At 35.8% G+C, this 19,423-nt stretch overlaps 1 protein-coding gene across 6 annotated transcripts in view; it reads right to left on the bottom strand.

Moving 5' to 3' along the window:
• The window catches only part of FMN1 (formin 1), a 118,416-nt gene that overhangs the window by 87,679 nt on the left and 11,314 nt on the right, over positions 1 to 19,423 (bottom strand). For 4 of the 6 annotated variants that reach the window (XM_058162140.1, XM_058162136.1, XM_058162139.1 and 1 more), the window contains 2 exons: positions 15,832 to 16,007; positions 4,483 to 4,600 (listed from right to left, as the gene is read on the bottom strand). The exons of 1 other annotated variant lie outside the window; for it this stretch is intronic. In XM_058162140.1, coding sequence (XP_058018123.1) covers positions 4,483 to 4,600; positions 15,832 to 16,007 — 294 coding nt within the window. Of the gene's footprint in view, positions 1 to 4,482; positions 4,601 to 5,577; positions 7,818 to 15,831; positions 16,008 to 19,423 lie in introns of those variants that run through there. One more of the 6 variants, XM_058162138.1, reaches the window with a different exon arrangement.

Below are 19,423 nucleotides of genomic sequence, written 5' to 3'. Positions count from 1 at the left end.
ATCCTCATGACCATAATACCATGACCATAATAAAGATTTGATGTGATCTGTAACTAAATTGATAAGTTATGTAGCTAAACTAAAATGACAGGACTAGTGGTTAGAACCTAAATGGTTAGGTCAAGTAGATCTTTAATGATATTTATAAAGAAAATATGTAGAATTTAAGGAAATCATAGCAAAAATAGGAAAGGATTCGAAAGTCATATATACGTCATGAAAATAAAATTTATAGTCTGTACAGATGGCAGTGACTTTTACCAATTGCTATTGAATATTTCTCTCCTACTTGTGTTGAATGAAATTTCCTTTTCACTCAATCACATAGTGAATAAGCATGCAATTGCTGAAGCTTAGGTCTGTGCAAAACATATTTGATATAATAATTATTGCACAGCAACAGCAAGTAATGACCCTAATAATATTATACCTACTGTTTTATTAAATTCCAATTTTCTAAATTTCTAATGATTTTTACATAGTTTTTTACAATAAAAAGGGAAAGTTGTTCTTCAATCAAGCTTTCCAAAATACATAGTCATGTCTGTAATTTCTTTGCGCAGAACAGACAGGTCAAGATTGACACTGTCCTTTTCTGAGATTTTTTTCAAAATTCTAGTTTAGCAAGCTGGCTGGGGAACACTGGGAGTTGAAGTCCACACATCTTAAAGTTTCCAAGGTCAAGAAGTTAGGGTTAGGATAATAAGCATATAGTATAAATCAAATATTGGATTAGATTCAAAATCTGCCTGAGTGGATATCCATGGAATTCAAAGGTGAGTCCACTGGCAGAAGGGATAGCACAACAATTTTGTTGATATTCCCCTACCCTGTGAATCTAGTGGACAATCTCCCTAGTGGACAATCATTTAAATATGAGCCAGCAGTGTGCTGTAGCTGCCAAAATAGCCAACACAGTCCTAGGCTGCTTAAGAGAGGGAGAGAATCAAGTTCACATGAAATGTTAGCACCACTTTATAATGTCTTGATAAGAACACAATAGAAGTATTTCATCCAGTTTTGGTCACCACGATATAAAAAGGGTGTTGAGACTCTAGAAAGAGTGCAGAGAAGAGCAATAAAAATAATTAGGGGACTGGAGGCTAAATCAGATGAAGAACAGTTGCATGTATAGGGTATATCTAGTTTAATAAAAAGAAAGACTAGTGGTGACATGATAGCAGTGTTCCAACATCTAAGGGGCTGCCACAAATAAGAGGGGGTCAACATATTCTCCAAAGGAATAGATGGAAACTAATCAAGGAGAAAGCCAATCTAGAACTAAGGAGAAATTTCCTGACAGTTATAACAATTATTAAATGAAACAACTTGCCTTCAGAAATTGTGGGTGCTCCAACACTGGAAGGTTTTAAGAAGAGATTAGATAATCATTTGTCTGAAATGGTACAGGGTTTCTTGTTTGTGCAGGGAGTTGGGCTAGAAGACCTCCAAGGTCCCTTCCAACTCTGTTACTCTGTTCTGTAAACCTCACCATGCTCCCATAATCAACTAAGTATGTCCATGATTATGTGCAATAGTGGGAGAAGTTGAAAAATTGTATTAATGAATGTTTCCTTTTTTACTGATGAAAATATCCTGAGCAGATGTCAACCAAGGAAATGATCCTATTTTCAGAAAAGGAGCTGGATTCAGCTCAGTGCTTATACTGTTATGTAAGTAGAATGTTCTGTGACAGCTATAGCCTGGGAGAATTCTCTGGAAGTCATTACAGCACAAAAATCAGCTAATGATTTTGATTGGGTCATTTAGGATTAAAAGTTCACCTGGAAGCCAACCTAAATTCCCTCATTAGAAGGGGAATGGCTGATTCCAAAGTGACTGTAAATAAATTGCTAACATTTTAGGCTCAAAACGATGAATAGCCATGATGAGAACCTGCATTTGTTAGATATGTAATAATATTTCATGTCTTTGGAACATTGGAACTTATCTAAGTAGTCTGTGGTGGATGCGTCCACCCAGAGCAGCCCACATTATAAGGTATTGGCCCTTTGCTGAAGATTGATGGATTAAGACATCATGAATATTGTTTTTACTTTCTTACTGAAATGTGACTAATTCTGGCATTTCTCAAAGTAGGTGAGAATCTTTGTGTGCAGCTCCATGCACTCTTTGTTAAGTATGCAGCGAACAGTGAAAATGCCATTTAGAGTGCATTCTATATAATCAAAACTTTTCCCAAGGGAGTGTGACAGTGCATCTTTTTCCTAGCCCAATCCAACAGTTATGAGGGGAAAAAGTCAAAGCTGTTTCCCAGGATGCTATGGATTCCTTCTGAGATTTTCAGTAGCATCATCATGATTCTTAAAGTTCGGGGTTATGGTTTGAAAAAGATTTCCTTAAAAAGTATCCTCATATATATCACATAGAGGAAGGATTGCTCAGAAACTCTAATATATATGTGACATATCATAAAGCTATTAACTTCTAATTTTAGAGCCTTGCAAATATACATTTTAATGCTTTCTGTGTTATGTTCCTATGTCTTTCATTATGTCTCACTTGTCATGGACCATGATAATGTTTTATATATGTTACCATCAATATGTGAAATTAGGCATTTTATAGAATGTCTAGAAATTCTATAGAATGTCAAAGCTGGGATGTCAAAGTATGAAATGATTAATATTTCATATTTCCTAGGCATTCTATGCATTGCCAAAAGGCAAACCAGCAAAGTATAAAACATTTCTGCTAAAATGCCATTCTAGCCTTCCTTGTTGCAACAATGCTGGTCTTTTTCCTCTTGATTTATTTTTTCAGTAAGAAAGTTCTGCACTTTATTTTGCATTTCTTCTTTTATTTTCATATATGTCTTTTCAATAAAGAGGGTTAATTCTAACAGTAACCTTTTACATGACTCTCTTTTCATACTTTGCCTAAACGGTTCTTGTCATTCTGCATAATGCCTAGGTATTATATGCAAAGGGAAAGTCTAAAGCATATTAAAATTTTATTCTTTGCCTAAAAATGTGACACATTCTATAGATTTCCTAGGCATTCTATACAATGCCAGCTTTTCACACATTATCAGTAACATATATACAGTTAATATACACATATAGGCGCCTATACAAATTCAATCACAGTCACTCACCTAATTGTCTAATAACTCAGGATGTTAACATTTTAGTACTTTTTTCATGAAGTAATTTTATAATTTAGTCAGTTTTCACTATTTATATTTTTTTAGAATATTAAAAAGCAAAAGATTTATACAACCTGAAGAGAACCCAGAGTAGACTTATCGTAAAATATGTTTTAATTTCGGTGATCTCTATCCTCAAGTGTAAAGAAGAGCTAGAATCAGAAGGACATGTCTGTCATTGGTTCACATATTTAGAGTTGGAAAAATGGTTTAAATTAGACAAAAAGAGTTATGAGTTTGACTTTGTTAAAAATGAATTGGAAATCCTACTGTGTGGTAGTGATGAACATATTATTGCTAAGATTTATAAAATGTTATTGAATTTGAATTTATAAAGCATAGTATGGAAAGTGAATTTATAAAGCATAGTATGATTCAGTGGAAAAGGAACTTTAGATTTAATGTAATGCCTTAAAAATGGAAGAATACGTGGAGGAAAGGTTTAAAATTTACAGAAATAGCTAGTTATATTATTATGTAAAAGTAAATGATGTTTGATGTTACTATCTTATTCTACTGCATCAAAAGGAGTCAGAAGTCAATATCTTTTCTTTCTTTTTTCCTTCTATTCTCTCTCCCCTATTATTTGCTTTTGTATTTTTGTATTTTATGTTGTAAACTAATAAAAAGGATCAACATGGAAAAAAATGAAGAACATTTTAAACAATATGCCTTTTGTATGTACGGTGTTTAAGATTTTGAACCATTTTCCTTATTTCTATTAATCGTCTAGAAAATGTTTATGTATTTTAATCTGAGCCTTGTAATTCTTACAAAAAATGTACAAAATGTTTGCCAATGGCAATAATTAAGCTATTACAGATATACTATTTCTTGAGCTGTATTATTTCATAAATTACTAAACATTGCACTTTTAAAATAGTTCTCTAGTAAGAAAATAGAATAGGGCAATTTGATTTTCTGACTCTTGCCACAAAGTGTGATGTTCCTTCTGTTGCCTTTCTTCATCCACCATCTTGCAAAACAGACATTTTAAAACACAATTGGTGAACTAAAATCTAACTGTATACAAAGCATCATTTTAATACTTGAAAATCAGATTGTAGAGAATTTCTCAATAAGTTAATATAGCTGTACTGTATTTATTGGTTATAAATTTATTCGAAAGAGGAACTTATGGAATAAGCATTGTACAGAACAGAATGATTTGACCTCAGAATCATTTACTTATGTCAACCTTTGAAACTGTAGCCCGGAAATGATAAAATAACTTTTGTTTTCAAGCACATTGTGTAAATATTCATGTAAGAAATCTATCATTACTAATTCTGTGTATTCCTGCTTTCAATTACCTGCTTCTGTATATTTTAAGCCTATTTTCTCTTCTTCATCCTTTGCTTTGGGTGGGGGCCAGACAGTCTGGAGTCTTCCTGGAGTCTTGTCATCCTGTTCTGAAGGAATTACATCAGCCTGATAAAACAAAACAAAACCACAGAAATAAAAAATGTATTACAATATTCAACATTAACTTTATAAATTATTGTACATACATTTTTTTCCTTCTTTCCCTATTTTCATTTTGCAGTACTTTTAACCTGAAGAGAAGGAATATGAAAGCTTGCACATATCTGGGAACTTTTTATGTGGTTCAGGTGTAATTTCATCACATTATTATTTTTTTACTAGTGGATCATCTTCTGCGTTTTCCCCTCTTTGTATAAGCTATCACAGTAACTTCACACTCCATGTAAGCATGTTATCTTTGTATACATTTTAAACATGGGATTGCCAACTATAGAAAATGATAGACAACACACAATGGGCACTAGATTAAATTGACAGTGTCAAACTAGATGAATGTCCTGTAACAGGTTGTTAACACCCATGGTGTTAATTTGAGTAGCGTAATAATCATCAAGTTACATTACCCTATAGGTTTGTTTTTAAAGATAGAAGTGTAACATGTATCATGATCCTTGGATAAAAGCAAAATGTTAATGCATTAGATATAAACAAATTATTTTTAAATGTTTTTACAAGGAGTATTTGCCTACCAATATGTTGACTAATCGTTGATTTGCTTTTAAAAACAAATTAAAATAATGAATATAAATTATAGGGAAATAAGCCTCTCAATTGTCACTTCTCTCTCCCTCTAAATGAAATATAATCTGACAATTCATGCATACAAGATTTTGCCTATTAATTTATAATTATATTTGTATAATGTATATTGCTATTTTATACAATACTTTTTATGCACAACTTTTATCTAGATAATATAGTATTGTGCTAGAAAAATAAAATGAGAGGCAGCCTCACTTTTCTGCATCAGAAGTTATTATCATTATTTTAATTCTTCCCACTCAAGAAACCTAAATATCAAAAACTCCAGGCTTTTGCAACTATATTCTAGACATAGCACACAAGAGAATCAATCAACCTACTGGTTTTGTTTCTGTGGCTGCATCACCGGATTTTGACTTAGACCTCTCAAATATAGCCATCAAAGATTCCTTTTCATGTTTCATTTTGCGTTTTATTGCTTCTAATTCTGAAGTGTCAGCAGTTGTCTCTTTTTTGGGAGGACGTGTAAATAAAGCTTTAAATGCATCCAGTGCAGATTCTGCAGGACTTGGTTTCATTTCTTCACATGGATCCATTCTCACATCAGATTTCCTTTCTTGGACCTCTCCAGATGGTAGTACTACTTCATCCATACTTTTTTCCTCAATTTTAGGCCCTAATAACTGAGAAAGCTGTTCTAGAAAGGTAGGAGAACCTTTCGGCTCTGATATTTTCTTCTTGGTTATTGACTCAGGTGCAAGATTTGACTTCTTAACAGGCTGTCTTAGTTTGAGCATAGCTAGATCACTGTCTTTCTGTTTGATTTCTGTGACAATTTCCTCTGGATCTGCAGACAACCCTTTCTTTCGAACACGTAATCCACTAAAAAAGGCTGGGAGCTGAAAGGACTTTTCACTCGAAGCTGGTTTTGTAGGAGAATCAGCGCTGCAGTTACTTGAAAGAGATCCCTGCTCTTCTTCAGCTTCCTGAATATCCTTTGCTGTGGTGATTGAACTAATATCTTCCTTGATTGGTGTTCTACCCTTTGAATTTGAATACATTTCTGGTATTGTATCCCCCATTTCATTTGACGGCCATTTGCAACTTGGTAGAATTAGCTCTGTGTTATCTCCTCCTATAGTACTACCCATTTCTGTATATAGTTCTGTGTTTTCTTTATTTTGATCATTATCTTCCAATGATACAGCACAATTTAACACAGGGTAGTTTGTTATATTTCCATGTGCATCTAGATCTGTAGCTTCATTGTCTAATTCTGTGTCACTTGTATGGGCCAAAGTACCCTGAACAAGAATGGAATTCTTATAATCTTGTTTGCTGAATTCACACAAAGGAGAGTGGCTAGAATAGGAATCAGAGAGGGACGGCTCCTTCTGCTCCCTTTGCTGTGTTTCCAAGTCTCTTGTCCCATAAACATCAGCCTGATGATTATCTGAGACAAAAGCATAGTCTATAGAGGTATCATCTATGCTGTCATTATCTTCAGAATCAACAAAGTTTCCAGCATAAATTTTGCACACATTTGAAGCACCAGTAATGGTTTCTGCAGGGTCATTTGAAGCCCGGTCATCCATTCCTGAGACCGCCTTCAAAACAAATATGTCTCTTATGTCAGCTTCTGGAACAGCCTGAACATTACTTTCCTCTTGCACTGTTTCTGGAAGCAGGTCAACTGTATTTAGCTCAGCTTCTTCATTTACTCTGTTCTTCTCATCCTCTTTGTCTACATGGCTATCAATATCCCCACTGACATTATGAACCCCTTTTAAAACCACTTGCTGTTTTGAAGCTCCTGGTTCTAATTTATCCGTAAATCCAAACAGTGCTTTCATAGAAAATCTAGTTAAGAAAGGATGGCTTGCTTCACTCTCTTTCCCTTTCCCTGGATTAGACAGTTTACTGCAATCACAATTTTTTTCCATGTTGGGCAAATCAAAACATACATATATTCTTGGAACAAGGACTATTTATTTCTATATAATTACTTCCAAGAAATGTTTTTTTTTCATTCAGTAAGTAAATGGAATCATTATGGAGGGAAGCTGTTTCTCCAAATCATACACTGTTTTTCTTACAAGGTAGTGGTACGAAATGCCAACGTTTACAACTTTAGCACAGAAGAAATAGGAAGATTTCACTCATTTTGCATGCCACATTTTCTCAGCAGCAACACAACTTACTTTTTACACAAAAGGCCTTTTTCTTTTTTGTCAAGGCAAATCTGCAAACTAATCGACTGAAAAGCACAAGGCACAGTTGCATTAATTCCTACTGTTTGGTGAATTCCAAAGCTTTTCACTTTCTAGAAAATAGAGTTAAAGGTTAGTACTGAACAACTGATACTTGCAGTTTGCTACTTCCTTATGCCGGCTCAGGAGTCAGCAGAAAAATCTGTCAGCAGAAAATTTCAGAAAGATCCCCACTGTGGTCAAAAGCTGCTTTAGCAGAATCTTCAGAGCGGGTAGGTATCAGAAATATGGAAAATCTTGATGGATTGGAATTTATTTGAAGTTCTTTGCTAAAACATGCCTTGTCTTCTGGAGAATCCCAAATGTTGAAGAGTGGAAGTTAACTGACTGTACTGCCCTTGAAGCTGAATAATAATAATAAAAAGAAAACACTCTTCCGCTTTTTGTGCAGGTTTGGTCTGGAATGCAGCTTGCAGCGAGTGAACATCAACCAAAAGGACTGGTTTCATATTACTGTGTTTCAGACTCTGCACAACTATTTTTGTGGGCCACAAACAGGTACTAATCAGGCAGTTTCACCACACCCACGGATTAGAAGTTATATGGGAGGGCAAAGTAAACAGAGAGAATATTCATTAACTCTGAGAGAACAGGACATTTGGAAATATGGATTTCCGCTGTCTTTTCAAATGTACACATGGGTGTTTGCATATATACTTTATACACACAATTATTTGATTTCTGAATACCTCTGCAGTTTAGGGCTTGTAATCGATCTTATTTTCTCATTTTATGAAAGAAAGCATCCTGAACCAATTCCAGGCAGGTACGGTTGCTGGCATAAAATTTAATAGTCTAAAGCGGGACAAGGAGCAACAGGTTTTCAATTTACTTGCTTAACATTTATCAGTATTTTTTTCCTAAAATATAAAATTTATTGGATAGATTACATTGGAGGTATGCATTGGCATACCAGACAAGGCCAAAGCAAAAAGAAATATTAATTTAGTTTAAATGGAAATAGAACAATTAATAGAAGCTAATATGAGTCTTTAATATAATAATCCATACATCTGATCACATTAGAAATTAGTGACATGGCTGCTTAAGGAACTTCACCCACAGCTTTTGGTGGCTGCAAAAACCCTGGAAGTTTTAAAAATATAATTTTATATGTTTTGTCTATTCCATTAGGTGTAATATTAAATCCCTTCATTCCTTCCCTCTTCAGTATTTGTTTATGGGACCTAGTGCACCCTTGAAAATGGAGAGGGGCACAGTTTCCTCACATGAGGAGAAAATCCTCCAATTCTGTAGAAAGAAAGAAAGAAAGAAAGAAGAAAGCCTTTTTGGCAATCTTATAAGGTAGACCTGGCTAAGAAATGAATGCTATAAAGAGGAAGACTACTTTTATTATAACAGCCATAGAGGAATCCTGCAAGCCTGAAGCCTGAATGTTTCTTTTCTTCCTTTAATTTTTGTGTGAATTAGAAAAGGTATGTCTGAGACATTTTCTCAAATTAGTTTCTTAACTAATCATTGTCTCTACCTCCTTCTTTCATCCCTTTACACCTTCCCAAATTCCCTTTTCTGAGCACAGTCATAGCCTGCTCACCTTGATGAACATCCTACTATTCAAAATGTATATAATTATAGTCTAATTATTGTGCTTTGAAAATTAAAACCAGCGATGTAATGTCTTAAGTGGAATATTTGTAGAAAGGGTAATGAGATTTTATTTGCTTTGGCTAAATAGGTCATGGCTCTTTCCATCTATTCAGTTTTTACACACATACACACACATATATATGTTTACTTGATAAATGCAAGCAATATCTGCTGTTGACATTAATAAATAAAGTAAAAATGATTATTAGTGTCAGAAATCTTTAAACATTTGGACTGTGCCTTAGGAAAGATTTATTTTTTGTCCAAAGTTCCATCACAAGGCTAAATTAAAAGAGGGTGAGTAAAATTCATAAATATATCATTCTCCATTGTATTCTAGCACTGGAAAAGTATATTCTAAGGTTTTGTTTTTCTCAAATATGTTTGCCAAGGCCATGTTCCTCATACCATGATACAACTAAACTATAAAAGTAAAGGTAAAGGTTCCCCTTGCACATATGTGCTAGTTGTCCCCACTCTAGGGGGCATGCTCATCTCTGTTTCAAAGCCAAAGAACCAGTGCTGTCCGAAGACATCTCCGTGGTCATGTGGCCGGCATGACTCAATGCCAAAGGGGCAGGGAACACTGTCACCTTTCCTCCAAAGGTGGTCCCTATTATTCTACTTGCATTTTTTACATGCTTTCGAATTGCTAGGTTAGCAGAAGCTGGGACAAGTAACGGGAGCTCACCCCGTTACGCAGCACTAGGGAGTTGAACTGCTGAACTGCCGACCTTTCGATCGACAAGCTCAGCATTTTAGCCACTGAGCCACCGCGTCCTTCTAAACTATAAAAAGTTTATATAAAAGTTTATATAAAATTATATAAACTTTATATAACTAAACTATAGATTTCAACAAATTTAATAAATTGAAAAACAGCAGGGGATTTGCATAGATTGAAGAAAAGGATTGTGTTGATGGGAAATGATTTCCTTCATATGTAATATTACAATACAAAGGTAGACTGTAGTTTTTATTTACTACAGTATATTGTTGAAAGGAATTATGATTCTAATGGAATAATCTCATTATCAGATATCATCTCTGAATGTGATTCACACATCAAAGCCTAGGATATTACTGTAACAAGGTTATAGTTAAATGTTTCCGGTATTTAGAAGGACTCAAACAACAAGTTCATGCCATTGAAAGCTTATTTGGAAGCAAAACATATTGATGACTCTAAATGACATCATTTAGCCGGGCCGGGCCTCCTGGAGCCGGATGACCAGAGAGTAAGGAGGAGGAGCTGGCAAGGCCTCCTTCCCCTCCTGAATCTTCCTCCTCCCTGGCACCGTCTCAGATTCCAGCTGCAGGCCAGGAGGAGGAGGAGGAGCTGAAAAGGCCTCTTTCCCCCGACCCCTCCTCCTCCCTGGCAATGCCCCAAGAACCAGTTGCTTAGGATCAATCTTGGCTAGATGAGAAACAGCGACGCCGAGAGAAGCGTGCGCAGCAGAGGAAGGGGTGGGGCAGGCCCAGGGAGTGCTGAGTTATGGAGCCACACTCCACAGGGGATAAAAGCAGGGAGAGTGCTCCATAGGCCCTTGTGTTGGACAAAGTTACGGACTACTGGCTCTTAGACTGCTTTGGACTGAAGGCTGGGATTATTTGTGAGAACTTTAGATCATCCTGCAGACTGCTGCTTGCCCTGGCAACGATTTGTCGGCACGCTGCCAAGTGATAAGGACTTGGCTGGCACGTGAAGGAACATTGCCAGAACTTTTGTTGCCAGAAGGAACCCAGCCAAGGGTAAATAATAATAAATAATAATAATAATAATTTAATTTTTATACCGCCCTTCTCCCAAAGGACTCAGGGCGGTGAACAGGCAAATAAAATAATACAATATATTACAATAAAACACATTTTAAAAAACTTATTCAAAATAGCCTATAATTTAAAATACCATACAAAATATATGTATAACCCCTATCCCGGGCCCTCCAGAGGTCATCCACCAACGCGACCAAATAAATTGCTGGCAGACTGCCTCGGCTGGTGTATTGTTTTGGGAAGGAAGGGAGGGGACAGAACAGAGTAAGAAGAACCTGGAATACCAGTTGCATGCAAATGGTAAGTCAAATTGTGTGTTAAACCAGGGGTCACCAACTTTTCGGGGCTCAGGGACTACTAAATTTGTAATTGTAAATCTTGTGGACCACTAATGTGAATTTTTTAAAAAGATAAGTAGTATTTAAGGTAAAGGTAAAGGTTCCCCTCACACATACGTGCTAGTCGTTGCCGACTCTAGGGGGCGGTGCTCATCTCCGTTTCAAAGCCGAAGAGCCAGTGCTATTCGAAGATGTCTCCGTGGTCATGTGGCCGGCATGACTCAACGCCAAAGGCGCAAGGTGGTCCCTATTTTTTCTACTTGCATTTTTACATGCTTTTGAACTGCTAGGTTGGCAGAAGCTGTGACAAGTAACGGGAGCTCACCCCGTTACATGGCAGCACTAGGGAGTCGACCTTTCGATTGACAAGCTCAATGTCCTAGCCCCTGAGCCACTGCGTCCCTATTAAATAGTATTTAGTTCAATATAAAAAATGCAAATAATTTTTCTGTGGGCCACCAAAATTTTCTCACAGACCACTGGTGGTCCATGGACCACCAGTTGGTGACCGCTGTGTTAAACTATTCATAAAATAGCAAACATGGATTCAAATTTGCAGAAAGATTTTGTACTGAATTCTGCATCATGTAGAGGAAGTTTCAGCTTCAGTTTACTCATGGATTCATTTAACCTACAATTTGACCAGAGATGTTTCAATTAATAAATAATGTTCTTAGAAAATAAAGACAGCTGTGGGAATCCAGTCATTTGTTTCAAAATAGGAACACCTTCTCTGAAAAAATATACATCTAAGTCTGTGACGGCGAACCTGTGTCATACTTAACAGGGGTTTTTATCTTTTGTAATTTTTTATCTAATATAAGTATACAGCGGTTTAATTAGATTTTTAATTTTGTTACGGTAATTTAAATTGTTTTTGGATTATTGTTGTTTTATTTGCTGTATACCACCCTGAGTCTTCGGAGAAGGGTGGTATAAAAATATGAATAAATGAATAAATAAATAAATACGTGCCACAGCTGGCACGAAGAGCCCTCTCTGCAGGCATGCGAGCTGTCACCCAGCTCAGCTCCACTGTGCATACGTGCCTCCCACTGGCCAGCTGGTTTTCAGGATGGGGGCAGGGTGCATGTGGGAGACGAGCACGCATGCACGGGGATGAGTGCGGGGGGGGTATGCGGTGCCTCCCCCCGCAGCCTGTTTTTGGTCCTAGAAGATTGCAGGTGTTTCAAGTAGTTTTAATCAAAATGCAGTTAAAACGCTATACAAGCCATCGAGAATATAAATACATATATACAACAGGAACAGGAAGTGCCTCACAGGAGCAAATAGAGGTAAATCCTAGAGAGACAGGAAATGCATCACAAAACAATGCAGATGAATGCTAAAGAGGAATAAAGCTGCATACAAGGAGACATAACACCTATGGTATAGACATACCCATGTATAGACATGGGCATATACATAATGGGGTGTGGCAGTGTGCACGCATGCATGGGGGACACGTGAAGCATGTGGGTCATGTACGTATGCACAGGGGAGTGTGTGTGGGGGTTGTGTGCGCATGCGCGAGGGGGGATCATTGGATTATGGGTGCCAGCATATGCATGTGCTGTCACGTGCGCATTTGCGCACACGACAACAAAAAGGTTAGCCATTACTGATCTAAGTTATGCTAATAAAAAGCATAAGCAGGATAGCATGGAGGGAGCACACCGGTCACTCTCTCTCATTCTCTCTCTCATTCTCCTATCAAACTTTGTAATACCCTACCATGTAAAATAATAAATGAATTATGCAGCACCTTTAGTTAAAACGCCTAAATAATAAATAATATTTAAATAACAAAATAATAATCTGCTATGGAATATGGTTTTGATAATTGGATAAACTCATGAATTTAGCTATTATTCAAAACTCATTCCAGGCTTGGCAGCCTATTTTGTCCAGGAAAGCTTTTTTTAAAAAAACCTAACCTCCTTTGATAGCTCAGCATTTATTCTTTTCTTTGAGGCTTATCTATTCATCTTACCTGGTAAATGGGAAAGACAACTGATGAGCCAGGAGTAAAAAAATAATAATCTCCTTGAGTAAACTTTAATTCCTGCTATGTTGACAGTCATTTTCTTGGCAACAGTACAAAAGTAATTTGCAATTGTTTTTTTTCTAGGATGCTTTTGTTTTTCCAACCTAACTTTCAAGCCTGGCAGTTTTCCATTTAAATACTAGTAAGATTTCACCTTGTTTAACTTTTCAAGATCAGCTAAATCAATGTTTCTCAATCTGAACAATTTTAATCTGCATGGAGGTCAACTCCAGGATTCTCCCAGCCAGCTTGCCAGTGGGGAAATTCCAGAAGTTGAAGTCCATTCATATCAAAGGTCCTGAGGATCATGGAGTCATAGGACTGCAAGGGACCTTGGAGGTCTTCTAATCCAACCCCTGCCCAAGTCAAGGGTCAGGGTAGAGACACCCTTTTTTATGTAGCGTTCAGAACATGCCTTTCTTGGCATAAACCTGTTCAAGACCGGCAGCAGAAGTGCTCTTACCAAATTTCATGATGCAATGACCCATGTGTCATGCACAAGCTAAGGAGCTATATTTTGACATCATTTTTTTTTTCAGTCAAGAAAAGAAATAATTGTCTTCTTCAGTCAAGGTTTTTAAGAAATGGTACTAATAATAGTCCAGTGTTCGCTCTGTGTGTGCTTGTGTGTGTGTGTGTGTGTGTGTGTGTGTGTGTGTGTGAATAGATGACATTTTATATTATTAGCCCCTTTGAAAGCCCAACTGACAGAAAAGCAGAATATCAAGTTACAGAGTAGATAAAAATAGGTAGTCTTTGACTTACAACCACAAATGAGCTCCAAATTTCTTTTGCTAAGCAAGGGAGTTGTTAACTGAGTTTTACTCCATTTTATGATACTTTTGCCACAGTTGTTAAGTAAATTACTGCAGTTAATAAATGAAACATGAGGTTGTTAGGCAGATCTGGCTTCCTTCATTGTCTTTGCTTTTGGAAGTCAATTGGGAAGATTACAAATGCTGATCACATGGCCCAGAGACGGTGCAACTGTCATAAATTCATGCCAATTGCCAAGTGCCCGGATTTTGATCACGTGACCATGGAGATGCTGCAGCAGTTGTTAAGCATGAAAACTGGTCACAAATCACTCTTTTCAGAGCTGTTGTAACGTCAAATTTATTTATTTTTATTTATTTTTCGCATTTGTATACCGCCCTATCTCCCTAGGGACTCAGGGCGGTTGATGGTTGATGGACACTAAATGAATGGTTGTAAGTGTAGGAATACTTGCAAGTACTTGCAAGTACTTAGGAGGTTCTTAAAACAAAAGGAAAGTTTCCCCTGCTATAATTAAGGGACAGAAAATCCCTCCATCCTGCTTATTTTGAAGTTTTGCAAACATAAGTGGACTTTTGTTTTAAAAAATATTTTGTTTTAAAAAATAAAATCTGTTCAAATGTAAATAAATATAGAAATAATGTAAAAACAGTTATTTGAAAAAAAAACACCCTGTTTGACGTATTTCTAAAGTATCTTGCTATAGTACTTTAATTTGTTACATTGTTTGGATATTTGTTTTTATTTCTTAGAAATGAAACCTACAACATTTAGGTTATATCCAAAGTGAAACTCCTGATGTTAATTACATACATAAAGAAGGGAATGTCCTTTTTCACACCATTTTCTCTCTGTTGTTTCTTGTTTCCTTCACACGGTTGTTATTTCAGAGGGAGAATGGCAGTTCGATGCTTTTATATAATTAATATTACCTTTAGGGGTTTCTTTCAGCTAATTTGGAAGGATGTAAGTTCTGAAGAGGAGAATGTGCCACCTTCTCCCTAAAATAACTTTGCCAAATTCTTCTCCACCATTAATAGAACTTGCCAAGGCTCCATGATTATCCAGCTGTTGGGAAGTTCATATTTTATATAATTAGAGGTATAGATTTAGCTGCTAGTTTAAAAAATAAATATTATTTTACTGATTTTCAGCACAATTAATCACACGTGTTTGTGTGTGTGTGTATATCTATATATCTATCTATATCTATATCTATCTATCTATCTATCTATCTATCTATCTATCTATCTATCTATCTATCTATCTATCTATCTATGATGAAAAACTAATAAATAGAGTGTGCGTTCCACAATCTGCCTTTACGAAATGGGAGAAAGGAGCATCTGTACTCATACTTCTCTTGAACCCTAAAAAGCTACTTTACATGGAGTAGATTTTAAGACAAGGTATGAAACAACAGGAAGAAAAAGCTCCAAAATATTTATGGAACTCTGATTTCACATTTAGACTTCATTGAATATTATTGCCTGGACAGCTATCTACAATTTCAGTTTCTTATATCTCTGTAACAGCTACCAATAACTGTTAACTGTGATAACTGTGTAAAATCTGATGTATGATTGTAAGAAGATAATTTCTTAGTTTTAGAACAGTATATCCTTAACGGATTGAATGAATGGCCAAGGAATTGCTGAGGCTGTCACACTGCTGATGGAAGAACGTAAAAGCAATAAATGATATTTTATATTAACAAATGAAAAAATCATTGCCTAACTATGGGGAACCAACCCAGTAAGCAGACCTATAATAGCATAAATAAACAACACCAATAAAGAATTTCATAAAGGTACTCACAGTTAGCTCAAGATGTAATAGACTTCTGTCCACTCTTTCTGGTTCAGTTAAATAGACAGAAGGATCAGATTGCCTCAACCTGCAAGCTAAAACCCAGGCATCATCATCTCTATATGTGACAGGTGTCTTAACTGCCTGTTCTGAGTTTTTCTTCCAAGCAGTTTCTACTGGAAAACCTATAAGGTTTTAACAAACATGAAGAAGAAAGAGAATTATCTCCAACTGTAAAAAAAATTAAACTGCAGGTCATTAGGAAATAGATGTTGCAACAACATAAAATTTATTTTTTTTCAATTTGACAGACTTAAAAAGCACCATTACTATTTCATTTAAAAAACAATATTCTCCCCCATTTACAAATGAGGACATCCTGAATACACAGTGAAGTTATGACTTGATTTCATACTCTGAATATGGAGTAAAGAATTAAAAAACACTTTAGGCATGTTTCAAGCATAGGAATGTCTCTGAAGAGATGCCTCAAAGCCAACTATCACACTTGAATGAGGCAATGTGATAGCTTTTCATTCATGTCAGGGATCCTGTCCCTGCCGCAACACATGGGCTCCCAGATCCTGCCTACTAATGTTATAAGCCATTAAGACATAAATGTGACTTACTTGAGAACTGTAATTCAGCTTATTTGTGTGTACAGTTCTTTTGCTTAGATAATTAGGGACTGGAACATTAAAAGTTCATTGATGTTGCCTCTCTAATTGTTTATTGGGAAGAAAGGTAACATTACAGGCAGACAGAAATCAGAAGCTCTATTTTCGTATTTATTGAGAAATCTTGATACTTCGTGGAATGGACTTTCCTTAATTATTCATAGGCACTATGACATATGGACACCCTTTGCCTACTGCATGCCCTTTAAGTGTATATGACTAGGGTCTCCTGCTTGGGCAGGGGTTGGACTAGATGACCTACAAGATCTCTTCCAACTCTGTTAATCTGTAAATATGTAATTATACTACAATTCCTAATTCCCAGATTGTATGATAAACAACACACACTTTAGAAACTAGATTCCAACTTTCAAGTATTCACTCTACCTTATTAATGTATTTCAGTAGAAAAATAGTTTTACACCTTTAGTTTATTGCAAGATTAAATATTAACAGCACTCACTTTTTCTATTTGACATTTTGACTGATAAGCCAAAGCCTAATGACAGAATTGTGCAATGAAGATGAAATGGTATATTAGCTTGATAAAGATTTGTAACTTTGACCCAGAAGTTTCTTAAAATGCCCTCTGATTTCAAAGCTATTTTCATTATTATGCACATAAGTTTTGAAATGTATGTTTCATTCATTCACTTCATTTGTATGTCACTGAAGAATGTACTGATTAAGGAACCAGGCTATAAACTGGGAAACCATGAGTTCTAGCACTGCCTTAGGCATAAAACCAGCTGTGTGATCTTAGAGTAGTCATACCTTGTCAGCCGGAAGCAGGCAATTCTTCTGGGCAGCAGGCAGTGGCAAACCACTTCTGAAACTTTACCAAGAAAACTGCATGGATTAATTCTGGCAGGCGCCAGGAATTAATATTGATTCAATGACAAAAACAGGAAGGAAGGAAGGAAGGAAGGAAGGAAGGAAGGAAGGAAGGAAGGAAGGAAGGAAGGAAGGAAGGAAGGAAGGAAAGGGAGCTCCATCGCTGGAGGTTTTCAAGAATAGACTGGACAACCACTTGTCCAGGATGATAGAAGGTCTCCTGTCTTGAGAAGGGAGTTGGATTAAAAGATTTTCAAGATCTCTTCCAGCTCAATGATTGTATGAAATCAAAGGAACAGAATGAAACCAAGGAATGATTTCATTCCTATCAAAGAATGAAAGAACTTTGAATGTTGATATATGTAGTACCGAAACAATATTGACTCAGTTTCTTCCTGATGATTTTTTTACAAATACTTTACCAGAATTCTGCTAAAAGTATTTGTTTCAAATTTCCAGAAAATCCAGAATTTCTATCCAGAAAACATACTGATTTTGTGAAATTTTAAAATAAGTTATGTAAATATGCATAAATTGTAAATATCAAGTCAATCTATTTATAATTTTGCCTGCTAGTCAGAACAAATAAAACCTTCCCAAAAGTGGCTAAACATTAATAAAATACATTAAGATGATTGACTGAGGTAAGTATATACCGGTATGTTAAATTATAAACTAAATATGAGGTGACAAATCTGATACCAAATACTTCAGACCACTTCTGATCAATCTTGGGATTGGCAAGGAGTTGTACAGCTGTGACCAGAAATATCAGGTGAATATTAGGTTGATTTTGTCTGATCTAAATAGTACATGCATCATATACAAATGTGAGAAAACATTTTGGCTACTTCACAATCAACAGGACTTTTGAATGAATACAATTTAGCTTACCTGTAAGAACTTTTCATAACACATTGAAGTTAAGGTAGATCCAAAAGATATGATATTCTCCTTCTTTCCAAGCTACTGAATATGGCTTACTTTCATAAATCAAGTATGTGTTTATTTAGTCAACACAACTACAATACAATGTTTAATTTCTGGTATGCCATCTTTGCTGTACAACTGGTCAAAATTTGAAGATTTGCTATCTCCAATTTTCACAGAAGAGACATATAGAATTTAGTTTAAAATTTGCTTTGCTCATAGGAATTTTGCATACCATACCTAATAACTGACACAAGTATCTTGAAACATACATACATTGTGGGACAATTCTTCAAAATGTCAACAGCCACCAGTAAATATACAATCAGAAGCTTACCATAAGTTGTTACTGACCTGAAGTATAAACAACTGAATTCAATAGAAACAGAAAAGTTATTGGCTTGATTATATAATTTGGTTCTGTTTCATACACAACAGCTTTACAATGGCGATTTCTCAGGATTATATCCTAATCCAATATTTCATATGGTAGATTTAAAAAAAATAAAATGATGAGAAAGTCACCACAGTGAAGGCCTTTTTGACAAAAATTAAGAAAAAGCAATAATTGTAAATGCAAAAATCTACAGTTTATTACAAGTGATATTCAAGTTACTCTTGAATATTTAATATATAATTTAGTACTCCAAATATAAACATTAGGTACATAATGTTATGCAACAGAGCGTTTGGTTGATTTTTGCCTCAGCATAATATCCAATTCAGCAATAAACTTGTTCAATAAACCAGGGGTAAAAATCCGAACTGAGCATTAATGACAATATAGTTCTGGATGCTGTTTCCCGAGCCCATTCACTGAAGTCTTTTGATTTTGGATTCCATCTCATTGTTCACTGATCTGTTGTGATGCTTTATTATACTGCCCCAGGTAAGTAGTTGATGTGGCTACCAATAGCAAACGAAACATTTTCCTTTAATCAGCACCGAACTCAGTTAGTACTCAGTACATAGCATCATTTGTGATATGTGGCTTAAAGCCAGGATTCACTGATTTAAGCATATGCATGAATCACCTACTTGCAATAAATTCCCAGTGTTGTAGATTTCCCACGGGCATGTGGCTGGTCATTAAGGGAAATAGAATGCTAAAGTAGACGAGCCTTTGAGCTGATCCAGCAGGATTTTTCACATGCTTTAAA

The sequence above is a fragment of the Ahaetulla prasina genome, chromosome 1, assembly GCF_028640845.1.
Source record: "Ahaetulla prasina isolate Xishuangbanna chromosome 1, ASM2864084v1, whole genome shotgun sequence".
Lineage (NCBI taxonomy): Eukaryota > Metazoa > Chordata > Lepidosauria > Squamata > Colubridae > Ahaetulla > Ahaetulla prasina.
Note: the sequence above shows the minus strand (reverse complement) of the source record. Positions and strands in the feature narration are given on the sequence as shown.